At 41.9% G+C, this 17,161-nt stretch overlaps 1 protein-coding gene across 24 annotated transcripts in view; it reads right to left on the bottom strand.

The window, feature by feature from the left end:
• Window positions 1–17,161, bottom strand: part of PRR5L (proline rich 5 like) — a 72,168-nt gene that overhangs the window by 17,471 nt on the left and 37,536 nt on the right. For 11 of the 24 annotated variants that reach the window (XM_054066925.1, XM_054066917.1, XM_054066916.1 and 8 more), the window contains 5 exons: window positions 16,087–16,460; window positions 14,644–14,724; window positions 12,127–12,175; window positions 4,250–4,307; window positions 516–607 (listed from right to left, as the gene is read on the bottom strand). In XM_054066925.1, the coding sequence (XP_053922900.1) occupies window positions 516–607; window positions 4,250–4,307; window positions 12,127–12,175; window positions 14,644–14,724; window positions 16,087–16,205 (399 nt within the window). In that variant the 5' untranslated portion in view covers window positions 16,206–16,460. The remainder of the gene's footprint in view (window positions 1–515; window positions 608–4,249; window positions 4,308–12,126; window positions 12,176–14,643; window positions 14,725–16,086; window positions 16,461–17,161) is intronic. The other 13 variants (XM_054066910.1, XM_054066911.1, XM_054066914.1 and 10 more) reach the window with 3 other exon arrangements.

Raw genomic sequence — 17,161 nt, 5'->3', positions numbered from 1 at the left:
ACTGAGGCTTCAAAAAATCCAACAGAGGATTTTCCAAAGGCACAACTGGGAGATAAGCCCTCCAGAAGTAGTTATTGCAAGTTAAATGCATTTGCTCCTGATCTGTCTTCATTTGTCCCTCTGAAGACAAGTTGTCAGGGTTGTCATCTGTACCAACAGAGTCCTAGGTATTTAAAAATGCAAGAACTATAAAAACAAATGACCCAGAACTTCAGTTCAGACAAGGTATTTGTACAAGCAGTGTTCAAACTTTTCTAAGCACAGACAGACAGACAAAGGAGAAAAAAATCAGCCCAAAACACCGTGCTTCCCCAGTAGATTTTAGTAGTCTTTCTTAGACAGTTAATGCTGTCTTGGGTAAACTCTACTTCCTCCTAGAATTAGTTTAAAGGTTTTGAGACTGTTTAGCTGCTGGCCAAACAATGCTACTGGAACAGAAGCTTCCACGTGCCATTAGCAGACATTACAGCTACATTACCTCACTTAACTGAAGACTGAATTATAATTAAGATTACCTGGATTGGGTAGAATATTGCCTGGAGGGTAGGAAGAGTCTCTGTAAAATAATGATCCCAGATTTCAGACAGGACATCAACACGATCCCCACCTATGAAAACAGAGATTGGGAACAAGATCTTTAGCAACAGGGATACTAAATTCAAGTTGAATTTTCCTACTACTCTAACCCCAAGTTAGAGAAAAATCTACCCTTCAGGTTCAGTTTCCACCCAAAACTGGACATCACTCAGCTAAGCTTCACCTTTACAGACAGAGACACAAGGCTATGACCATAAATTGCTCTGTCGCTTATTGCAAAACTGCAGCCCTGTGCAAAACATAACACAAATTCCAATAGAAGAACAAAGAACCTCTTCAACCAAAGGCTTTATAACTCCACAGTAAAGAATCTTACAGCTCATGCTCATAGTTAGCATGCTTGACTAGCATGAAGCACGGCACACATTAGCAGCTGAATCTGAAAATGAGCAGGTCAAAGCCAACATCAACTGTCCCGTAGGAACTGAGTCAGGAGGATCATTTACAAGAGCTGAGCCCCCTTTCACATCCCCCCACTCTCAAGCACAGATACAGCAGTCAGAACCCTGACAAGTCACAAAGCCACTCTGCTCCTCTCAAATGTGACACTTGGAAAGGTTCCAAAATGAAATCGACTTGTGGCCACCCCTCATATGACTCCAACTCAAACAGACATCCCCAAATGTAACTGAGTATTTAAAGTGAAGGTAGACTAAGTTATGCAATTCATTATTCCCACAATAAGAATACAGCTATGACCAAAAGTTAATTAACAAAAAAAGCTTTCCTGAACATAATCATTGAATAGACATTTTAAATTATGCTAATAGGCTTGACTTAGAGCCTGTGTGTTCCTCAGCATCTGGGCCCAAAGCCTCTAAGCTTTTTCAGAGATTCTTCCCATCCCAATGGCCAAGGTTTTGAAATGTTTTTTTCAAGTTTTAGATACATTCCCCAGAAATTTCAGGTGCAAATACAGACTGAGGTTAAATAACACAAGTTTCTGACAAAAGGATTTTCCAGAATACATTCCAAGAAGCCTCAGTCGCAGCTCACAAGTAGTATAGAGTCAAGGAGCAGTAACTGAAGATGGCCGCTCAAGGCAGTTTTGAAGACTCGGCCTCAAGATGACTAAAAGCCATACATGATGAACTGGAACATATGTAAAATTTCAACTCAAAGGACCCTCTTCACCATGTACTGAAATGCTTTCCCCATCTGGAGGCTTCCACACAGGCTTTCACTGTGCTTGCCTGTGGGTTGTGCTGACTAGGACACAGCCAGGGAGCAGAGAGTCAGCAGGACCAGATACTGCAGATGTTTCCTTTTGAGTCAAGAGCCCACTGATGACTACAAGAGGGTTCAGAAGGAGGCTTCACTAGGTAAGGTCTGATGCTGGCTTCAAAACTGGAACTGCTGGAAGACAAACACCTATCCGACACCCCATATACAGCTACCAGTTATCAGAACAGTTACCAACTGTAAGTGAAGAAGAAAACAGGAAACATATTAATTGAATGACCTGCTGGAAAGCAGCTCTGCAGAGAAGGACCTGGGCGTCCTGGTAGACAACAAGATAACCATGAGCCAACAATCTGCTCTCATGACCAAGAAGGCCAATGGTATCCTGGGGTGCATCAAGAAGAGTGTGGCCAGCAGGTCAAGGGAGGTTATCCTCCCCCTTTATTCTGCCCTACTGAAGCTCCACCTTGAGTACTGTGTCCAGTTCTGGGCTCTCCAGCTTAAGAAAGACAAGGAACTACTGCAGAGAGTCCAACAAAGAGCCACAAAGATAATTAGAGGACTGGAGCATCTGTCTTACGAGGAAAGGCTGAAAGATCTGAGTCAGTTTACAGTGGAAAAAGAGAAGACTGAGAGGGGACCTTAGCAACGCTTATAAATACTTAAGTGACAGGTATCAATAGGATGGGGTCAGACTCTTTTGAATGGTGCCCAGTGACAGGACAAGGGGCAACAGGCACGAACTGGAGCACAGGAGGTTCCACCTCAACATGAGGAAAAACTTTTGTATGAGGGTGACAGAGCACTGGAACAAGCTGCCCAGGGACGTTGTGGAGTCTCCTTCTCAGGTGATATTAAAAACCTTCATGGACAATTCCTGTGCAGCCAGCTCTAGGTGAAGCTGCTTTAGCAGGGGGTTGGGTTAGATGATCTCCAGATGTTCCTGACAACTCTGACAAACTCTGTGATCATGCAATGTTTAAGTTTTGCCCTCCTCTACCTACTCTCCAGGGCTGCTTTGGTATGTGGAGCCAGAATGAAATGTCATAGTTCACTTCTCCTTCTGAAGGGGAAGGGAGAATGGTTTGTTTCTGCAAGAAATCATAACTGCTACTGGCATTGAAATAGATTCTGAAAGACCATATGAAGGAAAATGAAGTTAAAATAAGAGGCTATGATTTGAAAAACAGACACAGTAAGACACTGCCATGCCCTGCAGCAAGAACATTATTCCATCTCCAAGTACAAGGACAGTAGGAATTTTCCAGGAAGACAGAGCTAACCAAGAAGTGTTCACAAGAAGTTCTCGTTGCTGTGACTGCAAGACCTGCCTACACATTATGAAAGAAAGGTGCCTAGGAGTTATCTCCTGCAGAGACACCAGCCTACACTGACAAAGTGGCTCCAGTGCCACTTCAAACTAGGACAAAAAATATTGAGGCATAGGAAGAGGGGTTTGCTGCATGCCTAGGAAACTCCATCTTACCCACACTACTTGAGCAGCTGCAAACTATTCCCCAGCAGCTCTCAGCTCACTACAGACTGGAACTCAGTTTTCATAATGTTAAAACAGCTATTAGAACTGTTTAATATGAATACAGAAAACAAAACCTATGGTAAGCTACACAGCACTCATTCTCAAGACCTCGCAGTGGCTTATTTGAGAAAACTTATAAGTCTGCCTTTTTTCCTTCCTTACAGGGCCAGTGCTGAAGGAGGCTGGCAACTGTACAGGTCAAGTGGAGAAGTCACTTGGTGAAGAACCGTGCAGAGGAATCCAGCACCAATAATGATGCAAAAGTATAAGTGTTTATTGGCATTTAACGACCCAGACAGAGGAAGTTACTGATTAGCAAGGGATCTTCCCTACAGGCTACAAAACTGCATCAAATCAAACACCAGCCTAGTTTTGAATAAAGACATGCTCTAGACAGCTCACTTGGCTTGAGCAAACTTAATAAATGTGACTAAGTCCCCACAAATCTAACAGAGTTGCTGCACCATGCTGGTCTGTGTCCACAGGCTCTGCAGTAGCAAGCATCTGTGTACCCACTGGTTTGAACAGAACTACATGTGTGATCAAATTCTTTCCTGAAGGATTTCATTCCCTTTTCTTCTTTGAATTTACATAAAGCCCATTAGTTCATCTCTCCAAAGCATGGCACAGAAACCAAAATCGTGCTTACATCGAGCTGCAAATCATGTTGAGAAATAAAAGGCAGAAGGCAGCTCTCAGCAGTTTTGCAACAGGATTCATGTCCAGCCCAGAACTGCTTTGAACTAGAGTTCAGTAGCCTGTCATCCCTTAAGCATCACAAGGGCTTCAGTGCAACTTGGCTCCCAAGAGGCTATGTGACACCCTAAGATACTACCATAAATGGCTGTATGCTCTCCAAACATGCAAATCATATTGTCTGACCAAATATCAAAGCACAACTCCCTTCCGAAACAGGTTTCTTACTATACTTGCCTTCACACAGCTTAACCTTCTCCTCTATAAACAGTAAGCCTTTTGCAAGGAGCTGGTTCTGCCAAAAGAGAAGAGAGAGACATGCATTTGCCTTTTCTGAGATTTAAAACAAACATGGAAGAATAAATTTTTTTCATATGTCATCCACTTCACATGCAATTATCTAAAGATCAGTAATATCGTAGTACTTTCTTGCAGTACTGTCATCAGTTCTAGTCTCACTGTGAGTGCTGTATAGTCCTTAACCATTTCTTGCTCAGCCAGACATGAAAACACAAAAGAAACAGCAGACAGATGAAACACTTGCCCTGGCAAGCAGGAAAGAATGACCTGTCCTGGGTCACAGGAAGGGAGTCAAGAAAACAAAATGATTTTTAACACGAGTGCAGCCACATAAGCTATATCTCAGCCATATGATGGAGGTAATCAAAGGGCTAAATATTACCAAAATGTCCCACTCTTCTTTTGCACTAGCTCAGTGCCTGCCAGACTGCATAGTAAGCCAGTTCAGCTCTCTAAGCATTACTTCTTTTTTCCTACCTACTGTCATTCTAGGAGGCTATTTATTTTGGCTATATTGGGCGGTTGGATCATCTCACTATACAATCTCAAGCTGCAGAAGATGCAGCAGGAGGTAGTCTTTCTAGTTAAGGTTAACTATCACGGATCAGACATTCAGATATTGATGTGCCTCTTTGCAGTTCAGGACGCCCAAATATCTGATAAGCTTTCGGTTCCCATTTCCCCAAACACAAGAACGGTGCAAAACCAACACCTACCTTTTTGTTATCCCAACAGTCCTTGGAAAATCAGTTATTCTGAAAAGCTTTGAGAATCACGGAGAAAGGAATCGCTATCGCCACATAACATACTACTACTGCATCCTAACTGGTTTGGTCATACCACAGAGACCATACTGCAGAGAATAAAGCCACCTGTCCCTCTGAAAGGATTCAATGTCACGGTAGCACACAATATTCAGAGACTACTCAGTCTGTCTGTCTCTCTCTCTCTCATGTTCATCCTTCAGCTTTTATTTTTCACAGGGCACCAGGTCAAAGTTGTACCTTTCAGCCTTCCACCAGCTGACAAGCAAAGAACATCTTTTTGCACTCCCAGTGGACACTGCTGTTGCACCACTGCCTGGACACCACCAGGACCTCTTGATGAGCAGCCATACTGCACACCCACCCTAGCACTGCTGCTCTGGATGATAGACATGTTTACTGTAATCGTACAGCAGGGTGGCTCAGTGCTGACACACACAGGCAGGTAACCATCTAAGCCACCCCAAGTAAAGAGAGCAGCACATCGCTGTATCCTTCATACAACAAGAAGCAATACTGAATTTAAAGTGAGTAAGAAGAAGGAAATGTTGCTCTGTGTCATTCTCTGCTTGCATTTGTACTTTGCTTTCCATAACAAAAGAAAAACTTGCAACCTGAGAGTCATAGAATTGAAGGATGATTTGGGTTGGAAGGGGCCTAAAGACCATCCAGTTCCAACCCTTCTGCCATGGGCAGGGGCACCTTCCACTAGATCAGGTGGCTTAAAGCTTCATCCTTGGACAGCTTCAGGCCTTGAACACCTCCAGGGAAGGGGCTTCCATGAATTCTCTGAGCAACTACACTCACAGTAAAAAAATCTAATCTAAATATTTTTTTTTATTATTTTTTTTAGTGGCTTAGGAGGGTGTGGTGTCTAGGGCTCATTCCTCAGTTAGGGTGAGTGTTGAGGTTGAGAGAAACAGAGAGCCAAAGCTCCCAGTAGAATGCAGGAGGAACAGGGCTTCCAGAGGATAAGTTGCAAAGAGAATGTGCCTGAAGACACTTTCCACAAGGCCAATGACAACAGCAATTACAAACGTTGTTATCAACTAATAGAAGGTGACTATTCAGCAAATATTCTTTAGCAGAAATACAGGCTGTGGAGGGAAATATTAAGTTGTCGAGCTCTCCATTCAAATTTCAGCAGACATAGACGACTGCACATGTCAGACTCTGGACACAACAACAAAAAAGACTTTCCAGGATAAAAACAAAGTATGAATAAGGAAGGAGGAAGAAATCAGGAATGGAAAAAAGAATGAGGGCAAAACCAGTGAAACCCACTGACACTATAAATATTTTTATACCTGAAAATAAGATAAGTGTTTGGAGTGATACTGTACTTTAATCCTTCCAAATGCTTTTAGTTTATTAATAAAGTACTCCAGTTCTTTATTTTTCAAGCTATGGCTCAAGGTAATTACCTCTCATAGTGCAGGGAAAATACATTGCTGGTCTTTAATACTGTGTCTTTTAAACTACTATATAATTAAAAAGTATATACACATATATATGTGGGTGTTACACTTACTTTCTTCTCTTTCTCTCAAGAAATATGAATTCCTTCTGCCTCTGCACTAGAATATTAGGTTTTGATTTACATAAGCTTTTTGAACACTGTGGATACCATTTTCTGACTACTTTGCTTCTCAGTTAGTATTATTGATGCTTTCTACTTTCAGAGAATTTTTTATATTTTGTAGCTCTGTCAGCAAACAAAATACATATTTTTACACCTTTAAGGGCAGCACAGTTCTATTTATTAAAACCAGACATATTAATCATTACCTTGTAGTAAAGAATTTATAATGTTCTTATGAATATATCATCAGTAATTCCATCTGTTAAATTTCATCATCTCATTTTTAAGGTTTCTAAAAAACCATACAGTTACTGCAGTCATTTCAATTATCTTCTCAGATTTTCCTTTCTGTGAAAAGTGTAAAACACTTTAAAAAAAACCAAACCAAACAACAAATAACCACCACACTTTTATCTTAAAAATCTTAAAAATAACTGGAAATTTTACTTATCTGCCTTTTCTGCTAAAGTCACAGGCTTAGAAATGGATAATGTGAACATTACCCCCTCAGATCAAGCCAGACAGGCAAATTTTCATTAAATAAACCTACAAGGTTTCCTGACAAATCAGTACAATCTAAATTAAATCTGAACTTAGTACTTGGGAAGGGGAAGGAATAACTGCTTCCCCAAATCAGCTTTCCCTGGATCCCCAGGATGAAGTCCTCACCCAGCTATTGGGACATCACAGGCTGCTGTACAGAGAGGTATGTTTTGTAACAGAGAGAAGTGAGCTTGTGAAGTCTCACAGGCTGAAACTCCCCGGACTTCTTATTGCAGAAAACCACAGTGGCCGTTTCAGGCATGCCACCTAGAAGTATAGCTAGGAGAAAGCCTTTAGGTAAGTTTTCAATTACCCTGAGTTTCGGAAGACAGGATTCATAGCTCCAGAAAAATCACTTTTCATTTTTCCCTCAGCAAAGACCCCATAGCATGTGTGTACTTGCTATTCTTCCAAAGTAAGCTGCACTGAAATAATTTGGAATAAAAAATTAAAAATCTGAAGGCAGCCACATGCCATGCTATAAAACATAAACACTTTCCAGGTAATTCCTTTTTCCCAGCACAGATATTTTCCCCCTTCCCTCTGTTAGAGAAATTGAGATGAACATTGGCAGCAGCTCCACAGAAAACAATGAGGGTCAAAACATCACAGGTGACATCACATCTTGTCTGAAAGCAGTGTAGCAAGGTACATCCTATGAATCAAAAAATATTACTATTTCCCAATAAGCCACTGCACTTTGAGGGGGAAGGGTAGTTTACATGAACACCCATTTAATTACAGAGAAATTTTTCCCTTCATGCTTCCCAAGATGAAGATAGCCAGTGTGCTTTCAAAAACCCACATTAAAATTAACAAACTAACACTACTTCAAACAGAAACATGAGCTTGGAACAGGAGTAAACTGATCCAGAGCAAACTGAAAGTAATTGACTTCATTTTGCTGGGTGAAAAAGAACAGGTTTTCTTCTTGACATTATAGCATTTCTTCAACGCAGTCCTCTCTTCTAGCCAACTGAGTCTATGTTCTTGGGTTAAACCACACTTTTACAGGCTCTACAAGCATACTGTTTCTTGAATAATCTGATGCTAATTTGAGGAAAAAGGGTCACCCACATTTACTTGGCAAGTATTTTCTGCAAAGCTATTGCCAGTTGCACAGAAACACCTACCTACTTCTGGGCAGTGTTCTACAAAAGGCAAAGCTGTGTGAGCTGCAGCATCTCATACCTGGAGCATCCCCCCCCATCTTTTTCTTCTTGTCTCTAGAAAGAGTGGAAACAGTGACAGAAGCAAAGAGATCATTTTGATCCTACATAGAGAACAAATTACAAGATAAATATGAAATAACATCCTAAATTGACTTTTCTAGGGATTGCTTTCTTCAAAACAGATAAAAAAAGAAGGCCCACTTAAAGAGAGAAAGTGAGGCAAGAAGAGTAAAAAGGAAAGCACACCAGACAGATCGAGTAGGTAGCACTGCTATGATTTAGACCACAATGTGCCAGTGAAGCAGCAGTTATTGGAAAATCCCATGGCTGGGCCTCTGGCTCTGCCCTGGCAAGTCACCGCTCCAGGCAGGAGCCCTGCTTAGCCAGGACATGGCATGCCATCCCACACTATGTTTTGAGCAGTAGCACCAGGCACCATTTCAAGTGAACCATGCATGTCTACGGAGCTTATGTGCACAGGGCCTGAAAGCAGGTATTGCAGCAGTCCCTTCTACCACTGCCATCCAGGACTAGGTCCTCTGCTTGGCTAGCAGTAACAGAGCTGAGCTGCGATGATAATGAATCTGGGCAGTTGCTACGGAGTCTCTGGAGCTGCTCCATGAAAGCTCAGTCCTAGAAAGTGACAGATGAAGCACAAATAATTAGCAGACACAAAATTGTGAATTCTCTCCTCTTGTGCAGCAGCTGAGCTGTTGCAGCCTCCAGCAGCAGGAAGCACTTGGCCAGAGAAGAGCTAGGATCGAAGCTTGCCTCATTGCTGCTGCTTACTTTCGTAGCTATCTGTTATCGTGTTTTGACTCTAGTCAACATGCCAGCAACATGGCTGCTCACACCTTGTGGTTTCTATGGTTTTGCACACAAACAGAACGTCAGGCCTTATTCTGAGTCAGAATTTGTCACTTCCCGCAGCTCTCCACTGCAGCAGACTGGAAATTACGTAACACAACTACACGGGTCAAACAGCATGAAAATTAAGGGAGTTTATCTGAAAAATCTTACAGCTGCCTCAGAGAAGTCCCAGTAACCAATGGTTTGGATTGGAAGGGACCATGAAGGTTATCTGGTCCAAGCCCGCTTGCAGTGAGTAGGGACATCTTCAACTAGACCAGTTTGCTCAGAGCCGCATCCAACCTGACCTTGAATGTTTCCAGGGATGGGAAATCCACCACCTCTGGGAAAACTGTTCCAGTGTTCCGTTTCACCATCAGAGTGAAAAATTTCTTGTTAACATCTAGTCTAAACTTCTTCTCTTTTAGTTTAAAACTATTATCCCTTGTCCTATTGCTACAGCCCCTGCTAAAATGTTTTCCTTTGTCTTTCTTATAAGTCCCTTTAAGTATTGAAAGGCTACAATAAGACTCCAAGGAGTTAGAGTCTTCTCTTCTCCAAGCTGAACAACACAAACTCTCTCAGCTTGTCTTTACAGGGGAGGTGTTCCAGGCCTTTGATGATTTCTGTGTTTCTCCTCTTGATCTGCTCCCACAGGATCACGTCTTTCCAGTGCTGAGGGCTCCAGAGCTGGATGCAGTATTCCAGGTGTGGTATCACCAGAGAAGAGTAGAGGGGCAGAATCACCTCCCTTGATCTTCTGGCAACACTTCTTTTGATTCAGCCAGGATATGATTGGCCGTCTGGGCTGCATACACCCTGCTCCTCCAAATCCCAGACTTTTACTTTCCAAGGTCATAGGATTCCTCCCTGACGAAGCTCAGCTGAACACCAGAGAACTAACTCAGCAGTGAGAGCAGATGGTGCCCTGCTGGGTTACTTTGCAGAAGAGTAGGTAAAAAATGCCCCTTTTCAGCAGCAGGAAACTGTCAGATTATTTCATGGGCAAAGTAAAAATACATCCCAGAAATTAAATTTGAGTCCCATTGGCTTCAATGGGAGAACAGCAGCTGCAGATGAACTAGTTCATATATGCTGAAGTATTACACAAGTATAAACAGATAGACTAACAGAAAAACAAACTCAGAGGTCAGCACAGACAAGCCCTTGCACTGCATGCTCTCCAAGGCAAAGGCCACCGCTCTTAGCAGCAGTGCAGTGCTGAGTAACTACATCGCAATTGTGGCTTGTGACTGAAGCAGTAGAGCTATCAGGGTGAAGGAGCATCAGCTTCGCTCCTGCTTTTGCAGAGAACAGTGCTAGTAACGATCAGATCTTTCTCCAGGGACAAGATCAGATGCCTTCAGCTTGCCAAGAGGGATGCAACACAGATACACAGCCTTGAGCACTGAGCAGGCTGTAGTCTAAGCAGTCTCTTCAGTCATCAGCTCTACTACCAGCACATCTAAGGATCCTCAGCTAACACTAGTAACTGTGACAGGCTTGGGGTTTACAGCCTGGAAGGAGAGAACAACACATCCAAACCCAGCACTGGGAGCCATTTGGTCCCCATTGATGACTTCTCTTGTGCAGCAACATGATGCAGCTTTGTCTTACTCAGTTCTGGAAACCACTCGGGCCTCTTTCAGTATAATCTGAATTTTCAAAACCAGGTAATGGTCCTAAGTCTGCACCTCATATTTCTCAGAACTGTGTCACTTCCATGCTCCATCTGGGCTCACAGATGCACAAAGTTCCCTCTGGACATTTTCTGCTTCTTCCAGTCTTGCACAACATGCCTAATACTGTGGAATCGAGGAACTCGGTCAAGACCTTTCAAATTCCGATTCACCACATACATTTATTTGCAAACTTTAATTTGCCTGACTTTAAATTGGCATGAGTAACAGCAGATTTCCACTTAAGCCAGACACTGAGCTAGGGGCTCACAGCCTTTCTGCTGGGCTGCCACCAGACCCTACTCACAGTCTAGGAATCGTCCTCTCATTTAGCATCAGCAGCTGCCTCTTTCCATTGAGGAGTTTGTCCAGATAGGATCTAAAGAAATTTAACATTTAACTACTTCTGGGGCAGGAGTCTTCTCATTTGATAGCACAGTGTAAGGGATTTCTTTTTAAGTCATGTAATCTAATACTGAAATGAAACAACACTAGTCATCTTTTTCCCCTTTCTAAGCTGTTAGCACCACACACAGCAGCATCAGCCACTTCAGAAAGTACCGAAATTTTCTCTCTCTTTTTCTTACTCAAAGGGAAGAAATCCCTCCTTTTCTTAAAGTCATCTAACACTTTCATGAGGTACAGCTGAATGTCTCTATCTGGACAGTATCAGTAAAAGGCAATAACATTTATTCACATTTGTGATTGATCACATTTTCCTTCATCATTAATCTTTCACTTTTTTTACAGGTTGCATTTATATTTGTGGGACTAAAAGGCAGATGGTACCCAGGTTGATTTCCTGCTGATATGGACTTCCTTCTCTGTGCACCCCTCCAAACAGATAGATGTTATCTTTGCTGGCCCATGTTGCCGAAACTCTGAATTCTCTAGACTAGAGAAACAGGGTGAAAAAAACAATGAAAAGATATCCCACCTCCTTTAAAAGTTTCAAGTGAATTCCTTCTTGACCTTGGAAGGCCACTAGCAGCCTTTCTTAAGCACAAAGGAAGATTATCCTTTATTTAGCACATACACCGATAAGTATGATTACTCCCAAGGCTATATTGGCCCACATTAAAAAAGTCCAGTATCTTCACATCTTCTGTAGCAAAACAAAAGTGAAACTTGTAGGCTACTTGCATGTAAAGAGGGGTCTTAATTTTTTTTGAGGCTAAAAAGACTGAGAGAGCAAACCTCAAAAGAAAGCAAATCATGTTAATACCTGAAAGTAATCTGTGATAAAGGATCCAAGTTCACTCTTCAGCAGCTGTCTGTAAAAAAGAAGGAATGCAGCCATGAAGTAACAGCCACTGCTTGTCATCCTTACATGTATATTTGCACTTTACTACCAGTTATACCAAAGATACATAAGTATATGCAAATGTGTCATTTTGGCCACAATTAGATTTCTTTCACATTTAGGTATATATTGTACAAACGGCTATTCTCAAATTATGAGGGAATGAACAAATTAGGCCAGATATCCAGACCAGGCAAAAAAAAAAATTATCCCCCTGAATGAACATAAAGTTGAAGAGACAATTTAAGCTTTTTTGTTTGAAATTAATAATTTTTTTCTGCTTTATTTTAAACAAAGATGCCTGTCATTTCACTGCACATAGCTTATCTCCCTAATGTTGTACTTTCTTTTCTCTTAGCAGTAGGAGGTGGAAGGATAAGAAGAGGAGTAATGAAGTAAACAAGTGGAAGCCAACGACTTCCATTTAAGAAAGCCATTTAAGAAAAAAAAAAAAGGGCATGTTTTTCAAGAAAAAAATTCTAAACATTTAACAAAAGGTGTTTTAAACATGTGGCAGGCAGAAGCCACTCTAAACAAGTAATTCTGATAAAAACTGTGATAAAAATCATGCTGCATTTCCCACTGTCAAATAACCAAGTTCTGTGCAGAAACTTAGTCTCTTAAAGCATTGCGTTTGCCAACTTTCACCAAGAAGGTGAATGGAACAAGGAAAGCAAGCAAGGAAAATGCACTAGCTTGACCAAACAGCATATAGAAGTTGGTCATCTGACACATCTGGCTTTTAGCCCGGTGTCAAGCTAGAGATTCACCTCACACACATAGAGCCAACATTGCGCTGAGAGCTACATCAGTAGTCACAGGTGCAAGGCTGCAGATCCATATCCTTTGCTCCTTAGATGGACATAAATAAGCTACTTGAATGTTAAGGTAGCCTATTTAGAGAATGACATTTGAAGATGCAACCAATGCTCAGGGCACCTGCAGGAACATTAATCACATATAATATTTCAAGGTGAGTGCTTCCAAGTGCTGTCTGAGAATGCCTGTCTGTGGAAGAGGTCATTTACCCTCCCAGCATCAGCACTGCTTACAAAGCATACACAATTCACAAAGAATTCCCTGTTCTATGCCCAGCTCTTGACAGTCTAGATCCACTTTAGTAACCAACATGAAGAAGCATGGTCCAAGCCCAGGCAACACCAGTTCTGCTCAGTGTACTGTCTCCTCATAAGGGTGGGAAGGAGCACCTGCTTGCACTGGGAAGGGAAAGCAGGCTGCATCCACCATGTCAGGCAACAGCCTGCAGGCAAGTCACAACACCCAAAGCCTGTCCCCAAGTCTGCCAACAGGCTGTGGGCTAGGACATTTCCAAAGTCTTAGAATATTTGGTTTTCTTTTCATGTGCAGAAATACTCATTCCATGGAGAATTAAGACTGCTCCAAGTACTTAAAACTAACTTGAAGACTTCTGACCTAAGCACACTAAAATACCATTGAATCATGAGACACTGCCCTTACTCAGCTCTCAAAAGGAATAATATTAAACTTTCACCTTTGGGACCAGACCAAATATGACAGAGTAATATGTCCTGCAAGCTGCATTTATTTTGAAAGTAGGAAAAGGCGTAGACTGCTACTTAGTACCTGCTAATCCCAAATTGTCATTTGAATCTTGGCACTCAGGAAAAATACAACAGGGATGGCAGAGCACATAATGAAGTAGAAGAGACTCATATGACAGCACTCATGATGAATGTAGTGGGAAAGAGAGGGAGGAGGAACTCCATCCATGAGCTCTGACAATACCCCTATTAGCAGCACTTGGAACCAAAGCAAAAATAAATTGCACTTTATCTATTCTACAGCTAACCAAACTTTCCAAATAATCAGAATGAAACCACAGATAAACATGAAACCTGCTTAAAAAAACCCAAACCCAATACTTTTAATCATCACTGTCATCAGTGTTAGATGATGTTTGTTAGGCTCTAGGTTTTTTTACCTTTAGGGTTCATATTTTCAGGTCTTTCTCTGCAATTATCATGTGAAGATTAAGCTTTTAAATGAAACGCTGTGTTTTCCTTTCATTTTAAACACCCTACAGCTGGGTTTAGAAGACATCTAACTACCATCACAAATACTTCGATAAAAATGTGTTAAAAAACAGGCAGAAGAGGCAAACTCCCTAGGAGAGGATAAAATACTTCTAATCCAAGCCAATACACATCCTGTCCTTGTCAAAGCTACATACTCATAGAAGTCAGAGAAACATTATCCAGTTGTCCCATGCCATTCACACCACCAAACAACCAAACAGCAAAAATAAGTAAGATAGCCTGAAACCTATAGTTGTGTTTGTTTCAATCACTGCTCCTCCCACCAGCATCCTCTAACTGCAGTTCAGTAGGGGATCAAAATGAAGTAAACACCAAACAAGCAGCAACAAAAAATCCCTTTTCATGCATTTCAGCAATCTACCTGATATTTTCATTGAGGATGTAAAGTTCATTGTTCTGCAAGCCTCCTCCTTTAAACACATTTATCACTGCTGTTTGAACGCTGCCAAGAAAGAAATGAGACAGTACAACACCCATAAATAACAGCCACCAGTATGATTTAACACACAATACAATGTGAGCTAGCCACCAAAAGCTAAGGGTTACAACGGCGTGGAGAGGTTAGTTGCATTTAAATAATTCCACTCTTTCTCCTCTCAAAATCATCACTCTTATTTTACCACATCTCTCATGGGAGACAGAGTAGAACCAACCTCAAGCTATGCTTTAGAGTAAACGAGGGGAAGTCATTTCAGGAACACTGTTCATGAAGAACAGGTTCACAACGGATATATCTTTAACATGACTGTTTAGCAATGTGCTGCAGGCTAGTTGCTACAAGGAGACACAGATTTTTGGCAGTATCTGCCAAACACATCACATTATCCAGGGATGATAGCAAGAATCACCCAATTCGCTGCATCTGGCAGGACCCTGTCTGTGCTGGAAGACATTCTGCAACCAGCATCACCTTGCCTAGACACAACTTTAAGCCCTGTTAATGCTTGTAAGATGCTGTTGGAGGATCTTTTAATCCATACTTCTCCCACCAGCACAGAGGAAGTTATAAAGTGACAGCATACAAGATGGTTTAGCAGGTCTAAAGGCTTGCCATGGGTTACAAGAGGTGGTGTCATTTCCTTAATGGGCATTCCTTTCTCTGGGCCAGCTATGGTATTTGCACACTTCACAGACCTCAGCTCACTATCCTGGCACAAAACTAATGCTTTTGTTGGGCCACTTTTATGTGACCTTAGGAAGCTGAGCTAGGTCAGCAAGACAGAGTGGTCTGCAGAGTGCAGAGCTAGTGCAGTGTGACAGAATGGGATGTGGGAACACCCACTTTTGGTAGCAGCAGACCATTAGATCAGATAAGGACATCTCACACTTCACCAGTTGTTTTCCCAGTTGCAAGAGCTGCATGACACACACTGCAGACAGGATTTGGCTGTCAATAGGAAATGCTGAAAGAAGACACAAGCTTAGCAGTTGTCAGAGGAACCTGACCATGGTAAAAGCTTCATAATGTGCAAATAAATGCCTGTTGTGCATTAAGAAACTGTTTTCTTATTATAGCAGTAGGAATGTGTTTTCCTAAGTGGTATTTAAAAGCAACGGTTAACAAATAGCACTTCTGTTTTACTTCAAGACTGTAGCTCTCATCAACACTGGCTGAAACCAAGGCTGCTACCTGGTCTATTTTTTTCCACCTCTACGGAGGCTTCCAATGTTGTCAAAGCTTAGGCATCCTTATAAACAAACAAGCTTAGCCATAAAAGGTCTGAAGCACAAAGATCAGACACACATGGCCTTTATTGCAGGGCTGCTGAGGAGTGAGAAGTCAGCCCAAGTGAGTCCTGCTCACCTGTTCCAGGCAGAGTTGGAGCTGAGCTGAAGAGCCTGTTGGGTTGCCTGGAATCGGGGAAGGTCACTGAGGACTGGGGAGCTCATGAAGCGAGGTCGAGGCCTTCTGAACGAGCTCATCTTGTGGAACTGGAGAGCAAAGGACAGAGCTACAGTGAACTCTCCAGTCACAGGGTCAGTTGGAGTGGAGTAGGGCCATGAGAAAGTCTCTTCTCTAGAAGGTCCAAGAGTCAATCTTAGTTATGTCAACAAGTCTTCAAAGCCAAGGACTCAGCCTGCAGCAAAAACAGAGTCAGCCTTGGACTAGCAGATCCCCACAGCATCAGGTTGTGATATGGACACACATTGCAAGACGATGAAGGAATTGAAGCAGTCCTGCAAAGCAAAGAGAAAGGAAAAGAGCAAGACAGAGAAGGTAAGGATGAAAATACCCCATCCCATTATGAGCAAATTTGGTCAAATCTTCTGGAGTTCTTTAACAGCAGCCCTCTTTCCCATCTTGCCCCTTAACTAATGACCCAGCACACCCAGCCAGAAACACAAGCATGCTCTCTCTGGAGAAAGAGAAAAGAAAACTATTTCACTAGAAACAAACAGATGATGAACAATGGGAAAAAAAGATGAAGAGACAAATGCAATGCCTTTTTTTGATGTGTTGTGCAAGGGAACAAATCCACTCATTATTAATCCATTACAAAAAAGATACGATAGGGAGCTTCTGGAAGAGATCTCACCACCAGGTGTTTTGCGAATAGGCAGGACTTCTCTGTTCAGTTTGTTTTCTACAGAATAAGAAATAATTGCTAGGCCAAATACAAAATGCCTGTATTTTCCACTCTGATCATCATCTCCATATGGATTAATATGTAGCCCCAAGTAAACCAAAAAAATAGAAAAAGGTTTGTTTGGATAAAAAACAGAGAAAAAAAAAAACCCAAAACTTTGGCAAATCTTCTGTACTTTGAAATCTTCCCGCTTCAGACAAATACAAGCACTAGATGTAGTCGGTAGTTTGGATAATGGAGATATGGGAGAAAGGAAAGATGAGTTAAAAAACCCAAAAACCAAAACCCAAA

The sequence above is a fragment of the Cuculus canorus genome, chromosome 5 (genome assembly GCF_017976375.1).
Source record: "Cuculus canorus isolate bCucCan1 chromosome 5, bCucCan1.pri, whole genome shotgun sequence".
NCBI lineage: Eukaryota > Metazoa > Chordata > Aves > Cuculiformes > Cuculidae > Cuculus > Cuculus canorus.
The sequence above is the reverse complement of the archived record's forward strand: the minus strand, read 5'-3'. Positions and strand labels throughout refer to the sequence as shown.